At 36.5% G+C, this 15,939-nt stretch overlaps 1 protein-coding gene across 1 annotated transcript in view; it reads right to left on the bottom strand.

The window, feature by feature from the left end:
• DMGDH (dimethylglycine dehydrogenase) overlaps positions 1 to 15,939 on the bottom strand; it is a 41,175-nt gene that overhangs the window by 6,711 nt on the left and 18,525 nt on the right. The window contains 8 exon segments of the mRNA XM_032096108.1: positions 4,220 to 4,279; positions 5,375 to 5,532; positions 6,416 to 6,633; positions 8,043 to 8,173; positions 10,638 to 10,803; positions 11,682 to 11,835; positions 12,006 to 12,175; positions 15,541 to 15,739. Of these exon segments, the coding sequence (XP_031951999.1) occupies positions 4,220 to 4,279; positions 5,375 to 5,532; positions 6,416 to 6,633; positions 8,043 to 8,173; positions 10,638 to 10,803; positions 11,682 to 11,835; positions 12,006 to 12,175; positions 15,541 to 15,739 (1,256 nt within the window).

The raw sequence follows: 15,939 nt of genomic DNA, 5'->3' as shown, positions 1-15,939 counted from the left end.
CACATCCTTAGAACTGCTCATCCTAGTTTCCTGATAGATAATATCTTACGTATTGTTATGTTGGAGGTTAGGTCAATACTCAAGGACTGGATCTTGTCATTCACTCACCTATAAGAAGCTGACGGGCGTGACAAAACTTCTATTCATAATGCATACCAAAGCAATTAAATTCTCATGTGTCTAACAGGTGCCATAGTAAAAACCACCGATGTCAAGGTGAGAAAAAGAGGTAGCACTTGTAGCCTGAGAGGTGTGCTTTCAAAAGGACATTCAGGCAGTTACTGAGCAGGGTTGGAGGAGATGAAATGCAATTAGTGATAAGTGTACAAGGAAAGGAGAAAAGAAAAAAAAATATTCTGTATATAGAAAAATCTGGAAAGAAGTTTGGAACTGAGAACAAAAAACCTGCCCCAGTACATGAAGAGGCCTGAGGCAAAGAAACACTGCCTTGGCAAGCAGTAGTTTCTCCTGGCGGAAACAAACGAAATATGGGTTAACTACTCGGATCCTGGTCTATAAGAGCACCCTAGAGCAGAGTTCCAAAGGCTTTCCTTCATCTACTGCACTCCCTTCCCAAGCTTCGGTGCTGTTCCCAAGTCTGCTGCTGCAGAGAGTGTGACCAGGAGATGGCAGTCTTGGATATAGCAACACAAGCACAAACCCACAAACAGCCAACTGCGGACTTTGAGCTCTTCAGGAATGTTGTCATTATTGGATTCACAAGAAAAATCCTTCTGAAAAAAATTAATTTCTGTGAGCTGGTATGAAGGCCTTTAACATCAAGTTTCACAGGGTTTCTGGTCCATTGCAGTCAGGAGGAAAATAAGGCTGTTTTAAGCATTCAGAGGTGATATGCTACATCTTTGAGCACTCAAAAACCTGAGAAAGTGCAAATGTGCAGAACAGTATTCTTGGATGTGGACCAAAAAGAATTGCATATTTTCTTCTTAAAAGATATTCTGTGTATTTCCTGGCACAGTAACTAACATTAGGACTCTATTGAATATTTAGTAGCAGAGTGCTTATTAATGAGATGAGGCTATCTAACAATTTATCTAACTTACTAAATGTAATTGAACAGCCAGAAGAAAGACAACAGATATTTTTAAAAATCCCATTGCTAAACTGGACAGGATTTTGTTGGGAAGTTATGAAAGCATTTCATACTCTAAATTATAAATTAATCCTGTTAGTGTCCCTCCACTTTAGTTTAACTGCAGCCCATCCTGATCATCTGTGCAGGAAGCAACTAACACTAACATTAGTGAAAAGGGATTATCAAGCAGAGTCTAGAGGAAACCACCTAGAACAATGCCTCAGACTTACTGACAAAATGAAAGTTGCCACAGAAACCCTGCTGAAATGGATTTACTTATTGCCATGTCATAATTTAATACCCTGTGAGGAAAAATAAAGTCAGCTTAAGCTTTTAAGTTTTTCCTATGATACATCACAAAAAAATTACTAGTCTTTTTGTACATGAAGATGATCTATATACCAAGCTTTCTAAACATAGAGACTACCAGGATTTTATGGGGACTTTACATTGCTTCATATATATTCCCCAGATATTTGAATGTCCTCTTGTAGAAATTAAAATTCTTTTTGATCGTATTACCTTCACTGGCATCTGGCTCTTCATTCATTTTAATCTGTTTAGAAAGTGTTTTCATTTTCTGTGACATACCACTCAAGATTCACTGATGCTGAAGTCTTTTCACAACAGTTTTGTGAGCTATTTCAGCTGTTTGTTGCACAGTAAGAAGCACTCTAGTAATTAACTCAACAGTGCCTTTTGGTTCTAATTTACACAGAAATCAGCACTTTCCCCAGCTGGGGGCGCATGCTTAAAGGAATGATCCTTGTGAGGAGCCGAACAGACCAAAATGTCAAAAAGAAGTATTTAAGTATATATTGCTTGTAGTTTTTATCTCGTTTGCCCCTTTTTGAGGGGAAAGTTTCCACAACAATAGAAACAGATAACAAAGGAGTATTTTGCTTGTGTTCAGTCACGGCGGCCTGTAAAGAATGGTGCAATAAAACCAGAGGCATGGAACTGGGACTCAAACTGCCAAGAAGCAGAGTAAATAATCTCACACTGCTTTTCATGCTGCAGTGTTTAGAGTGCTTCCAATAGCTGAATTAGCTCAGGTACCTCTGAAGCGTCAACATACAGTCACAACTGCCCTCATCTGAGTCAATAAAAAAACATTGATTATTTCCTTTTTCACATTAGTTTAGCAAAACTGGCAAATGTTTCAGGCTGACACCCTGCATTTCTGCAGGATATTCATTCATGCCCATTTGTCTACAATGTGAGTATCTGCTCTGGAGAACTGCTCCAACCCTGCATTTCAACCATGAGGAGAAGTGTGCAGAGCAGTAAAGAATCAAGTGCTTCCTGCACATTAATGCCTTCATATGATCTGCATGGATATCTTGGCAAGCAACAGCTTTCCCTCCTTATGGCTGCTTTCCTATTTACACTGAAGGAAAGGGGGGGAGAAAAAAAGGAAAACAAACAGATGTATCAAAAGGAAGTGGAAAGAAAAACAAGTAATAGTAACATTTTTTCTTTTATCTTGATTCCTTGCAATCCTGCTAATCTCTCCTCAAAATGAAAAGGCCTTGATTGGTAAACGCAGCTTAATCCTAATCTATAAAATTCTGCATTTCCCTTGCATGTGTCACTTCCTCTGATTAAGGCAAAACTGTACTACCCAGCAGAGAGAGCTGTAACTCCACTACATGTAGGAAGTGCCATTGACATCCTTGGGAGCACCCTGCCTCACTCCTGCATAGGTTGAAGAAATTTACCTTCTATAGACAGGTTCAACAGTGAGAGGAAAACCACCTTCCTGGGACCGTCCTGTTATGGTTGGTGAAGTTGTCTCATAATATAAAAGCATCCTTTTAAGTTTAACATGCTTCCATAATTCTTTCCTATGCAAAGTTTAGGATTTGCTTTTTATGTGGAGCTGTAACTTAAAAGTTTGGGATTCTTATCAGTTCTACAGCGCCTCCACATAACATGGCAAAAATATCAAGGACTATTTATTATCTAATTTATTACCATTTCAGGTATAAAAGAAGCAAAAATAATAACAGTTTGTCACTGTATCACATTACAACATTGTCAAGTTTAAATGTTTTGCAAACGTATTTTCTTCTTCATCTCGCTCATATACTTTAATTTACAGATTAAAAATTGAAGCAAAAGATTAAGTCAGAAATAACCCATCACTTAGGGTACCTCACTTGAAATCTCTAGGACCAGAATTTTCATGATAGAAATTTCAGATCCATTGTGCAGCCAACTGCTGTTTGAGTTGATGGAGATAGCAGCAGATGGCTTTAGATCCGCACAGGACATGATTTCATCGTATTTCATGGAAAGGTCTCTATTTGACAGAGTTTAGACATTTGGTTTGTGATTCATTTGGACCAGGAAAGAGAAATACAAGCAATTTATTGTATCTATTGGACTAAAACAGAATTTGAATTCCTAAAATATTAATACAAGAAAAGTGAGCTTGCTGATCAAAGGAGATAGAGTAACATCTTTCTTTTCTTTTTTACTGCACAGTTAAATTCAACTAGCTCCATTCTCTAGCCTTCAAATCAGGTGAAAACAAGTTATGAGCAGAGGACCTCTTCAAAAATTCCAAGAACAACTAATTATTCTTTTAACCAATATACTAGTTTAACTTATATTTAACTTACTGTTATCAGTTGTCCCTAGCAGTTCTAAAAATTATAGTTTTTTCAGTAATTGTTGTACCAGAGTGGTAGCCAGGGAAAAAAATCCTAGAGATATCTGCTTTAACAAGAACAAACAGGTAGAATATTTTCACAATATGAACAGGTTCGTTCAACTTCTGTATATATATATATGTACATATAAATATATATATATACTATACGTTTAAAAAAGTACATGACTAAAATTTCTCTCTGAAAATAAATCACAAAGAGTTATTTATCACATAGACAACATTTAGCATTTGCAACTTCTTGATCTAATGTATAATTTTGTTAGCAAGAAACATGGGGAAAGATTTTTTAAAACAAGTTGGTACTTATAAAGTAATTATAATTATAGTTGTGTCATTCATTTACTAAATCTATTTTGCTTTCCAGCTAATGGCATTTTTCATGTTCAAACACTTAAAGAATAAGCTTGGACATAATAGAGCATTTTGAAAATAATAAGACATACCTTGTTTAGCTTTACAAAATATTCCAGTCCAGCTTCCAAGGGATTAGTGTCACAGTTCATCTGTTAAAAGATACAAATTCACCATCCATACATGATGGACCATCATAGCTCTTGGCTTGGGGGGTTTATTTATTCATTTTATACATCCTTCTATTTACTCCTGTGTCAAAGTCTTCCACTATGCACAACTTCTGTCTGAATACCCAGCAAGCTTCCAATATGGGATTCAGTGTATCTACTATCACGCTCAATGTAACATATGGATGTGTAAACCAGTCATCTAAGTTTCCATATGGAAAGTAAACACATTTCAGTAAGAAATAGGATTTTTCATCAAAGCAGAATGGAACCTCAGAAGACTGAGTAACTGAGGTATGCACACCATTTACAATACAGCCGAGTGGCTTAGCTGGAGAGGGAAATAAAACACAAAGCAAATTTCATTCACCACCTCCCCATGAGGTGCAGGGAGAATAATTCGTTAGGCAGCACTTGAAGAAAGAATGAAAATAATTAGCACATGGCAAACCAAAAGGACCCCTAAATTCCCACCATTTCAACCTCTTGAGTTCTTTCATTTCCAAAGGAAAAGTTTCATGTAAAATGAAATTATACTGATTTCCCCCAAAATTCCCTAGGCCCCCTGAGTAATTCTTTATTATGAGTGAGCAAATTCTGCAGGAACAAGGTAATGGGAAATGAAAAAGTTCCAAATACATTTTGAAGCAAAAAGAATTTGCCTCTCATGACATAGTTATTACAGAAATAAAACATTTTGAGAACCTGTCAGCCAAACCTTTGATTTTAAAACACTAGAGCTCAGCAAAACACTCATAATTTTGTTATACACAAGAGGGAAAACCATCCGTGAATCAAAATAAGTGTTTCTTTGCCAGCAATGCAATGGGCTACCCCAGTTGTCTTTAGAAAATCACCAGTAAAAATTATAGCAGCTTTTCCTGCTTGAGGAAAATTTTCTTTTAATGCTAAACTGAGAAACTGGTACAAATAACAGCTATGCTAACTATGACTAAAAGCTGCATAGTCACAAGAAAATAAAAAAATTAAATAAACAACCCCACTAACACAACACTCGCCCCCTCCAAAAAACCCCAAACCTCCAGAAAGAATAATAAGGAAGTTCTATTTCCTGACCTCTGCTCCCCAGGCTCGGAAACCTTTTTCCAGCCTTAAAGCATTTAGAGCATATGTTCCAAAGTTATCAATTCCCTCTTTTTGGCCAGCTTCCATGATTGCACTGTAAAGAGGTACAGAATCTTCCTTTCTATGGTAGAGCTCCCAGCCCAATTCACCTGTTACACAAACAAGATTATTATTTTTATCAGCTCAGTTAAATGATCCTAATAAATACACTCCTTTCCTTGGTCAAAAGTGAGAGTCAATGCTGTCTTAATTCACACTGAAGAGTCAATTCTATCATATAGCAAATCTAATTCCCAGCAAGAACTACCAGAGGATTTGTTCCCTACATTTAAGCAGTGGTACTATTATTCAAATTTAAACTGTTAACTGAAAACTGTGGGTAAAAAAACCATCAAAATAACTGATAAGAAAAGGTCATGTAACAAAGTCACAATGATAAATTAAGGACATTATAAACAGATGATGACTTGGCAAGTGAACAGCAAATGTAACTGAATGTAAATAAGAATGAGTGTATTGTAACGTATTTAGCACAACAGAAAGAGAATATGAATTACGAAGACTTCAGCTGCTTCAGAATGCTCTGAATTCAGTCTATTACACTCCAAATGGATGTAAAAAGAAATAAAAGTAAAAAGTAACTGGGAAAGCCAAACATTAAGCACTACAGCATTACATTTTCAAGGCACATTACAAACACTAATATACAGTAAACCAAAACCAATTCTTGACGCTGGTTTTGCAGCAAATACTGAAGAGGTTATCAGAACTGGCCTTTTGTTTTGCAAAATCAATATTTACACTATAGGGTATTTCTAGAGAAAAAGGTCTTGGGAAAACTCAGCACAGACCCTGACCATATCACATTTGAAAATCAATGTACTGTGATTCCACCCATACTTATATGTAAAGTGTAACAAACCTACTTCTTATGAATACATGATGAGACTTAGATTTCAACATAATTTTAGTGACATTTATTATTTTATTCATTGTCTCTTTTCTTAAGTGTATGTTTTTTCTATTGCTTACCTGTGTAAGATATCCTAATGGCAGTAACAGCAATATTGGAAAGTTTCAGATGTCTACACTGGAGAAACTTAAACGAAGTGTCACTGAGATCTTCATTTGTCAGTTTCTGGAGGACCTGCCGTGCATACGGACCTGCTACACTAAGTACTCCCATCTCATCTGTCATGTTTTCTATTTCAACTTTGTATCCATCTCTTGTTACTTTCTCTTCTATCCATCTGAACATAAAACACAACACCGATGTTACACTTCTTTTGAAAAAAATGAATTTAGTAAGATTTTACTAGGAGTTGTTTATTGTTAGTGTTCATTTCCCTAGCAGCTCCCAGTCCCACACTCTCAAAACCAAAAAAACTATGTGCTACATTAGATAGACAAATCCAACCTTGATGTTAAAAAGAGTTTTCTGGTGAGACACTGATACAGGAACACAGGCATCTGAGATACAGCCAGGAAAGAACAGCATTTAAATGGGTAGAACAGTATTTTTAAGGTAAGAGAAATAAGTGATCTCCTACAATGACGACTGATTTGGTTTTGGATCCAGAATCTGTTAATAAAATGTCAAGATACAAAAAGAGTAAGGAATAAACACGATGAACATAGGAAGTCTCTAAATAAATTGCTGTGACAACAGAAATGTACAAGCAGGTTTGTTCCTTCCTGAATACAACATTTAAAGTATTGGCAGCGAGTTCAGTTTGGATTTAATCCAAAACAACAGCTGCAAATTATCTTTCAGGAAGCTCAGAAAATAAATAAAATGGGTATATTCAAAAATCTTACAGAGTACTACATTGTTCAGCAGCATTATAAGATCTCAGGCCTAGCAAGTACCAAACAGGACTGCCGAAAATCTGTAGAATTAAATACATTAGATCTGGCTCTGCCATTTGTTTCCTGAATGTGGCAATGTTCCTACTGATTACTGTGAGGCTGCTATGAAACAGTACATTATTCTTTGCCAGTTAGGGTAGTGAATTTCAGTCTTTAATGTGTTGATTCATTTTGATTAACTGATTTGCCAGCAGCCTCCAGTAAAGACGAGCACTAGAAATGTCAATTCCAATGCTCATCTATGAAAAGTTATTTTGTGAAGTCATCCTGCAACTGCTTCTACTTTTTTCTTTCTTTCTGTTGTTTCACTCTGTGACCCCAGAGCCCAAAGCAGAAGACAGTACCACAGTATCACAAAGACCGCACTGCCTGTCTGTATGGGCCAGGTCAGTGCCTCTGGGGTCATCCCTGTTAAGAGCCAATTTTCTTTTTTTTGCGTAAGAGAACGCACTAGAAAGGAACAGCCGTGCTGTGTTACATCATACAATGCCAAAGAAAAACAGGTTCAACAACAAAACAAGAACTGCCTCCAACAAAGTATATTACATAACTGTTAGCAAGTTCTCCATCTTTTTACATCAGCGATAATCCAATATCCAAGTGCTTATACTTCGGAATTCAAGTCAACCAACTTTCTAAGAAACTAAAATCAATAAAGAAGTAGAACTCTCGTGAACTTTGTGAAAAAGTTGTTGAGTAATAATTGAGAATTTGGAACTCAGTAAAAATGTTTCTGTACTAATGTGACTGTATAGCACTATGTACTTACTGCATTAAAAAATACACTAACCTCAGATCATGGAGTTCTGACCCTGACCCAGTTACAAGCATGAATTCTCCAGGATACAGTTGAGACACGGTTAGCTCAGCATAAACTTTTCCTCTGGGTGTTAACATATGGCTTATATTTGTGGAACCCACCTACAGAGTAAAATTTGTGATTATTAAGAATGCAAAATAAAACCTTTGAATTCTTAAACGTCATTAAATACACGGTTATTTTTCTTTATTTGAAAAAACAATTTTTTAATGTTTGCTCTGCTATGCCAGAATAGGAGTGGAGAGATACACAGCTGGCCAATCTTAAGCTTTGGAGTACAAACTTCACTTCTTCCTTTATAGAAAAAATGGAAATTTTAAAAATAAGATAAATCAAGACCTTTATAAATATTTCTTAATTATGCATTACACAAGGCAGTCTTAAGCTACATTTGTTTTCAGAATGCATTTTCAATTCAAATTCAATCAACTTTAGTTTGTTTCCTTCATCTAAATAAAAAATTCTCCATGTAATTGACATGAATATTCTTTTTCAATCCTGTCAATAAGGTTTTCAGGTCCCAAGAGAATAAAATACGCTTTTCCCCTTACTATAAAGGGAGAAATACTGAGCTGGCTTATGCTTTTGTGGCCCTGATTTATATATGCTTTTCTGTTTTTTGTAGTTGCTGACTATGAATCTATATCTCTGCACATTTGAATCAGAGACAAAAGTCCCTAGAGACAAAATTTCAGGTAACAGTTACTTAGCAGTGACCATAAAACACACACATGTTCATACATATATCATCCATAGAAACAGAAATATGAATGTGCCATGGCTGTTGTGCTGGCCTGGTTTCAGATGCAGAATTTAGTCTCTTTTATTTCATTTTACTTTCACAGAACCTTGTGAATAACCCTGTCAGTGGCCAGATTCCATACAATGAAGAGAGACCTGAAAAATATTTCTGATATTAAGATTATTTTTCAGGTCTTACTACATTAATTAATTATGCCATAGTTACTGGCATATTACAGGCATATAGTTGAATTTTCAGGACCTGATGCTGGTCACACTCAGTCCAGTTGCAATACAAGTATATCTCTGGTAACTCCACTGGATTATTTTATGATGGAGGCAAGCATGAATGGTACTAAAAATCAGGCAGCTTAAGTAACAACTGTTACGAAGGCTGGATTTTTAAGTGGACTCATAAACTGCACCTTCTGCTTTGCCCCCTAACTTTCCCTTACCATAGCTGATTAAACTCCATAGAAAGCACTTGGCTGTTCTCATAATTTCCTATTTAATCTGGATTTCCCTGTACCACATAAATATATTCAGCAAGTGTTATCCATGTCCACTGATTACGCAGTTACTCTGCCTCTACCCCAAGCTAGACTGAAGACAAACTTTCAATTTATATTGTTATCACAAAATTAATACAGTAAAAAATGACTACATGGCAATTCAAGTTCTTCTTTCTCCTAGGATATCAATCTTGTGCCTTCCCATTCAGTTGACTTTAACCTTTCAGAAGAGCTTCTCTATCTTCAAAACTACAGTCTCAGTGTACTTGTTGTTTCCCTATGTTTTCTCTCTTTGGTGTCTGAAGCAACAAAAACCATCACCTACTGCAAGTACTTAGAGAAATTCTGTGCTGAAACGACCAACCCCAAGTCATCCTGGAACCGCAGGGTCACTTGCTGGGGTGTATCTCTAAAGTTAGACACTACAGAAGAGTGGTTCACAAAGCAGGAAATAAAAAGGATTCATGGAGCCCTACCAAAACTTTAAGACCAAGAATGAGAAACCCGGGGTAGTTTGTCATGGTATGCCATTTTTGAGAACAGGATCATACTCTGAGGATCTAGGAACAGCCGTCTCGTGAAGAAACGATACATGTGAGGTGAAAGAAGAATCTCCTGAATATTTGCAACCCCGCCTGCACCAGGCAGCCAGCTGTAAAGCAGAGTCAATATGAGTGGAGGAAAACAATAGGTTGCATTTTAAAAAAGCCAACATAGCTGCTCCCTTGGGAATTCATTCAGCTATGGTCAGAGCCCCTTCCACTGTTCCGCTCTGCTGCTCGAGCTGCCACAATTTAGGCAGGCAGCTGCCAAGCTATTCTACTGTAAAAAAATTCCATGTAAGATTCACTTGCACTTTTTAGGAGAAGATTTGAAACACAGGAGGTTGTCTGAGCATAAGGAAACTTTTTTTTACTATAAAGTGGCTAAGCATAGGAACCAGTTGCCCAGTTAACTCAAAAGCCATCTGAACAAACTCCTAGCAACGAGTTCCATGTGATGCTTGTCCAACAGCGGGTTGGACGAGATGATATCCAGAGGTCCCTTCGAACCTCATCCATTCTGATTCAATGATCTCTGCCAAAAGGTACTTCTGTGTATAAACTACTACTAGGTACTAGGTAGTACCCTAGTATAAACTCCACTTGTGTGCTCTTAACTGAGTGCAATACGTCTGACACAGAAACTTCTCCAAAGGATCTGTGTATTTGGTATCTGAGATATACGGGAATAATATTATGCTTCATTTTCCATATCTGAAACAGATCTTGTCTAAGTTCTAGATTACAACAGTTACCACTGTCCCATTTACCTTTGGAACAACATTTGCAAATAGATGATCAAGTAGCTTAACAGAATCTGTGCCTTTTACTTTAAACTTGCCAAATGGTGACAGGTCAATCACACCAACTTTTTCCATAACCTGTTTATATTCACGACCCACAGGGTCAAACCAATTTGTGCGCCGAAAACTGGGTCTGAAACAGAGCATTTAGACACATAAAACACAATTTAGAAATTTTGTGCTCTTTTCAGCAAAATGTAGTCTTCAGTTTTTTCAGTTTAATAATCATCCAAAAGAGATAGACTTTCTAATTGTAGGTACCTTACCCAATATTTTCCTTAGTTTAACACAGCTTAATAATTAAAATCCTTTAACAACACAGAAAGATATGGGTTGATACTATATCAGCCACTTTGTATAATAAACTGAACTGTTCAAGTGTTAGAATAAGTCTGTCATGAGTAAATTTAAGCATACTTTGTTGATGAATCATTTATGTAAGTTTAAGGTCTCAAAGGCTTTATTTCTGAACAGAAAAATGTGTCTCTTTATTCCTTTATGAGCCTCATTTAGATTAGGCTCCAATATCCCCATAGAAAATATTTATTTGCTGGAAACTCCCTGATGCAGGCAAGGTGGGCAGACATAGAGAAGGGAAAAAAATACCAAAAGAAGATAGGGCTCCTCCTCACCAGACACTTACACAGAGAAGAATGAACTTTTTCAAGAAAATATTATACTGTGCTGCTGGTCAAATAGTAAGAGATGGAGAAAAACACACGTTTATAATGAACAAGTTGTTTTCCAAGCTCTTCCTTGAGCTAGGTTGCTTCCTGGTATCTCAAACCTAGAACAGTTACAAGATACCTTCATGTGTGTTTTGAAATGTCTGCATTATCAGAATAAAATGTATTCTAAACAATGGAAAAAGCAAGAATGGAACATCAATCTAATAGATACCTGTTCCTGAAATTAATGATAAATGCATGCTTCTCATTTAATTTAAATTGCCTGCCTGTTGCTATCATGCAAATTTTTCAGGGGAGAAAAAAAAAGTAGTCTTTCATTTACTTGTATCCAGTCTCATCTCCAGGTTTGTAGAACCAATGAGGTTGCTCCCATCCTGCATGAAATCCCATTGAACATTTTGACTTTAGCAAATCGTACAGCCCACTGGTTCTCTCTGTTGGTCTCCCAGCAAATCTTTCTTCTTTAGGGTAACCAACTAGAGTGAGAAAAAAAAAAACAAAACAAAACAAAAATCACCAAAAGCTATAGCATACTAAGATCATCATCCAAGATAGAAAACACATCTATAAACAGAGAAATCTAGATAGAGGCTTTGCTGCAATTCATCTTCAGGACATAAATGTATTTAAAAATATATCTTCTTACCAATGTTATTAAAGCCATAAGATTCTTTTGCTTTGGCTGCTGTGTATTCTGTAGTGGTCCACTTTCCATAGCGGTTTGGATCTACTTCTATCAGGTCAAATGGAGGTTCCCCCTCAAGGATCCAGTCACTGAGGTACTTTCCTATACCACCAGCATGTATAATGCCATACCTTAAAGACAGGAAAAAATCCTGCACTGACAAGTCTTTTATGTTTTGCTTTTTAAAATCAGTACTAACATATACTACCAACATGGACCTCAAAGTATTTTAAATTTTAAAAGCTTTTTTAAAAATTTGCTCTGTTTTGTCTTATTTTCAAAGATTAAATACTGTATTAGTGGATATTTCTACATCTCCACTATCAGCAGCAGAATGTCATTGGTAATGTACAGCAGTTGCAGTTTAATGACAAATAATCATTACTACCAAATGATTTAAAACTTTTTTTGATACATCTATGATATCACCATGTCTTCAAAAAAAATTGCCAAAATATCTTTCCATCTAGGAGATGTGAAAATTAATTCTTAGTTGTTTGTGAAATGCTCCCATGAGCACAACAGAAAAATCCTTGAAGAAACAGTTGCTCCAAATCAAGTTTAGATTAACATGCAGCAATTAAACCATACACACTCATGCAGAATAATGAAGCTAAAACCAACTTAAATTCCTGGTCATCAACTTTGCAATCTGAATTCTATTTCTTCAGTTAAAATAGGCAAGGACCTCACCAAGAAAAAAAAAAAGAAGTAATCATTTAATTCTAATGCATATGCATAAGAAGAATGAATCCGTAATATCAATGATATTACTTTGACAGGGTATCTTATCCATTATTTAATTATTTATCTAAATAAAATAGAAACATAAAAAATTGAGTACATGAAATAATTCTGCCAACTACAGTCACTACAGTGCAGTTCAGCACAAATCTTCAGACTCAGCGCAAACTTCTGTCAGTGCAGTGGATGCAGGAAGGATGAGTGTTTGTAAACTGCCACTACAGAAGAGTTAGCTGTTGCTGGTGTTAATTCAATTAAGCAACTTTTAGTTATTCATGGGTATAAGTTTTGGTACCATGAAAGCTTATGATGCCTTCAAGTACAGCTCCAGAAGAAATCTTAGCCAGTTCAAGTCTGCCTGCGCCCTTCACTGCAGCCAAAAGCAAAGGAGAACAGCAAAGAGATCGCTGCGTGATTGTGAGTAGTGACAAACCAAACACAATGAGGACTTCTAGCTTCAGCTGAGGACTGCTGAGCTGATGACAGGGTAACCCCAGGAGCAAGAGAGTGCAGGGGAGGCTGCCCAGCTACTACAGGTACAGCCCTGCTACTGGACTGAGAGGTCTCTGCATTCTGCAGAGTTTTGCAGCACTGACTGAGCAACCCATTGATTTTGGTGCTCTTAGCTGGGCCTACATTATCAAAGATTTTACATTACACAGGGTGCCCAAATCCCTCTTTACCTCTGACAAGAGGGAGCTGATTGTGTAAATACAACCACTGCAATTCTGCTGCACAAGAATGAAATATGTTTTTCAGGGATAGGATATTACAAGTAGCTGTAAAGAGTGATACAGTGTAGGAATCTCAGCCTTTTTATGATGTAGAGAAAATTTCCTTAATGAACATGTACTGTTTTTCTCCAGTTTTTCTTCTCTCCTTTCGATCCCTGACAGATTAACTTCCCATTGTCCCTGTCACATTCCTGCGTCTTACTTATGAGTCGTTGCTTCTTATCCACTTTCAAGTCATTCCATTCCTATTCCTTCTTACCCACTTTCAAGTCATTCCGTTCCTATTCCTAGGAAATCTGAGTTTCGGCACACTGTGGTCCCTTTTCTGGAGTCTTTGTCCCGGGTTATGGAATGGTTTCACTGCTTTGAATTAAAGTTTTCTGAATAAAATCCTAGACTACTCTTGTTAATATTTTCAAAGCTATAAGTAACTAAAAATGAGAAGCATTGAGCAACCTTAATAATAAATAGCACTACAAACTCTGCGAACTATACTTAACTTCTTTGCATGTTAAAATGCCTAGCAAGCTGCTAATTTTAGATAATAAAAATCCTCTAATCTAAAAGCACTAAGTCCTCTGTCACAATGTCCCTGCTAGTTGACTGTGAGATAAGGATTTGCTAATGCACACAAAAAATTACAACACTGGTAGAAACACTGCAGTGACCCAGAAGCATAGAACAGAGAGTCAAAAGTCCCTGAAAAGCAGACAAAGTAATCCAATGACAGCCACATAACTGTGACCTGTGTCTAAACATTTTGAGATTAATCAAACTCCCAGAACAAGTTGTTTAAAGAAAATTAAACATGTAACACTAGTCTTCAGTTTTTTTATACATGGAATTTGATTCTGCTCCCACTGACACCAACAAAGAAAAACATGCTCCAAAGTCTAGCCACAGAGCAACGAACTTAAACAGTCTTTTTGGTGAACAAGGTCTAGGCAAACCGCTTTTGTAACTATAAGTTCTGCAAATGTTACTGAAAGATAACATTATTTTTTTTTAAATCCAAGCAGCAAAGGTGAATACCTTTCACAATGAATCATTGCAAAATTACCAAGCTTTTTTATTTTGAGGGCCTCAGAAAGCACGTTAGTGATACTGCCTTATCTTATGATCTGAGGGTTTGTTTGGTTTGGAATGAAAGAAAACTGGAAAGAGCTGAGCTGGATTTTGAACAGCAAATTAGGCAATTGGAAAAACAATGTACACAGAATGTGTTCAATAACGTGCTTGGAATTGTATTTGGTTCATTCTATCCATCCTGAATCAATGGTCAAACTAAGACAATTAAAGAGATGTGGGTGTTTCACCACTGACTCCAGTGTAGCCATAATAAATACGATGTAAATCACGTTCAAGAAAAACACCATACCAGGTGGGAGAACGACATCAGTAAACCAGTTATTTCTATTGTTGCACTGCCCTCTTTACTTGCTTTCCTCCGATACTCTGCAATGTAATTTTTCTGCTCTACTTTCAACAGTCAGATACACTGGATTTGTATCACTAGAGCAGTCAGTCACATGCTATGCTGGAATGTCTTCTATTTGATACACTTTCAAGTCTTCACACAAAACTCTATATTGCACATTCATTTTTGTCCCACTTCAGTGAAACCAGTTTTACATGCAACAAACAACTGTTAAATACAGTGTAATTCAAAGCAAGAAGTAAAATTAACTGGAAAGTATACTTTCAAACTCAGTACTTTTGTGACTTTAAGTTGCTGCACAGAAAGTACAAAGTACTACCATTTCTTGTTGCTTCAAAAAATGTCACAGATATTGGCCTCCGGATTAAAAGGAGGAAACAAAAAATTACTGAGACTAGTGAAGTAAGAGAGAAGGATGAGCTTACATGATACAGGTTGTGGTTATTAAGACTAGTTCCAATTACATTTAACAAAAAATATGTGCAAAACAACTCCCAAGCCCATAAAAATGCACAAAGCTTGAGCTGACTACCATTTTAACAATATGACAGACAAAAGTTGTTGCAAAGAACTTACTCACCCAAAACCAATAGCTACCCAGTAATTTCTGACACCCTGATGCGGTCCCACCATAGGAAGAATGTCTGGAGAATAGGTGATAGGACCTGCAATTGTGTTTATGATGTCCGCTTTTCTCAAAATGGGGACCATTTCCATAGCAGCCTCAATATGCTCCATTATTCTGTCTAAATCAGACTCAAAGAGTTCTTTTCCAAAACCTGCACAAATATTTGACTCTTATTATATATACTTACTTACACAGAGAACACATACATTTTCAATATTCTTATTATATATACTTACTTACACAGAGAACACATACATTTTCAATACAGTTATGGTATCTATATATACATAAAAGTTTTATGGGAATAATCAGTGCATATGTTCAGGCCTTTGCCATCCTACACAGGAAAAA

The sequence above is a fragment of the Corvus moneduloides genome, chromosome Z (genome assembly GCF_009650955.1).
Source record: "Corvus moneduloides isolate bCorMon1 chromosome Z, bCorMon1.pri, whole genome shotgun sequence".
In the NCBI taxonomy this organism is placed as follows: domain Eukaryota; kingdom Metazoa; phylum Chordata; class Aves; order Passeriformes; family Corvidae; genus Corvus; species Corvus moneduloides.
The sequence above is the reverse complement of the archived record's forward strand: the minus strand, read 5'-3'. Positions and strand labels throughout refer to the sequence as shown.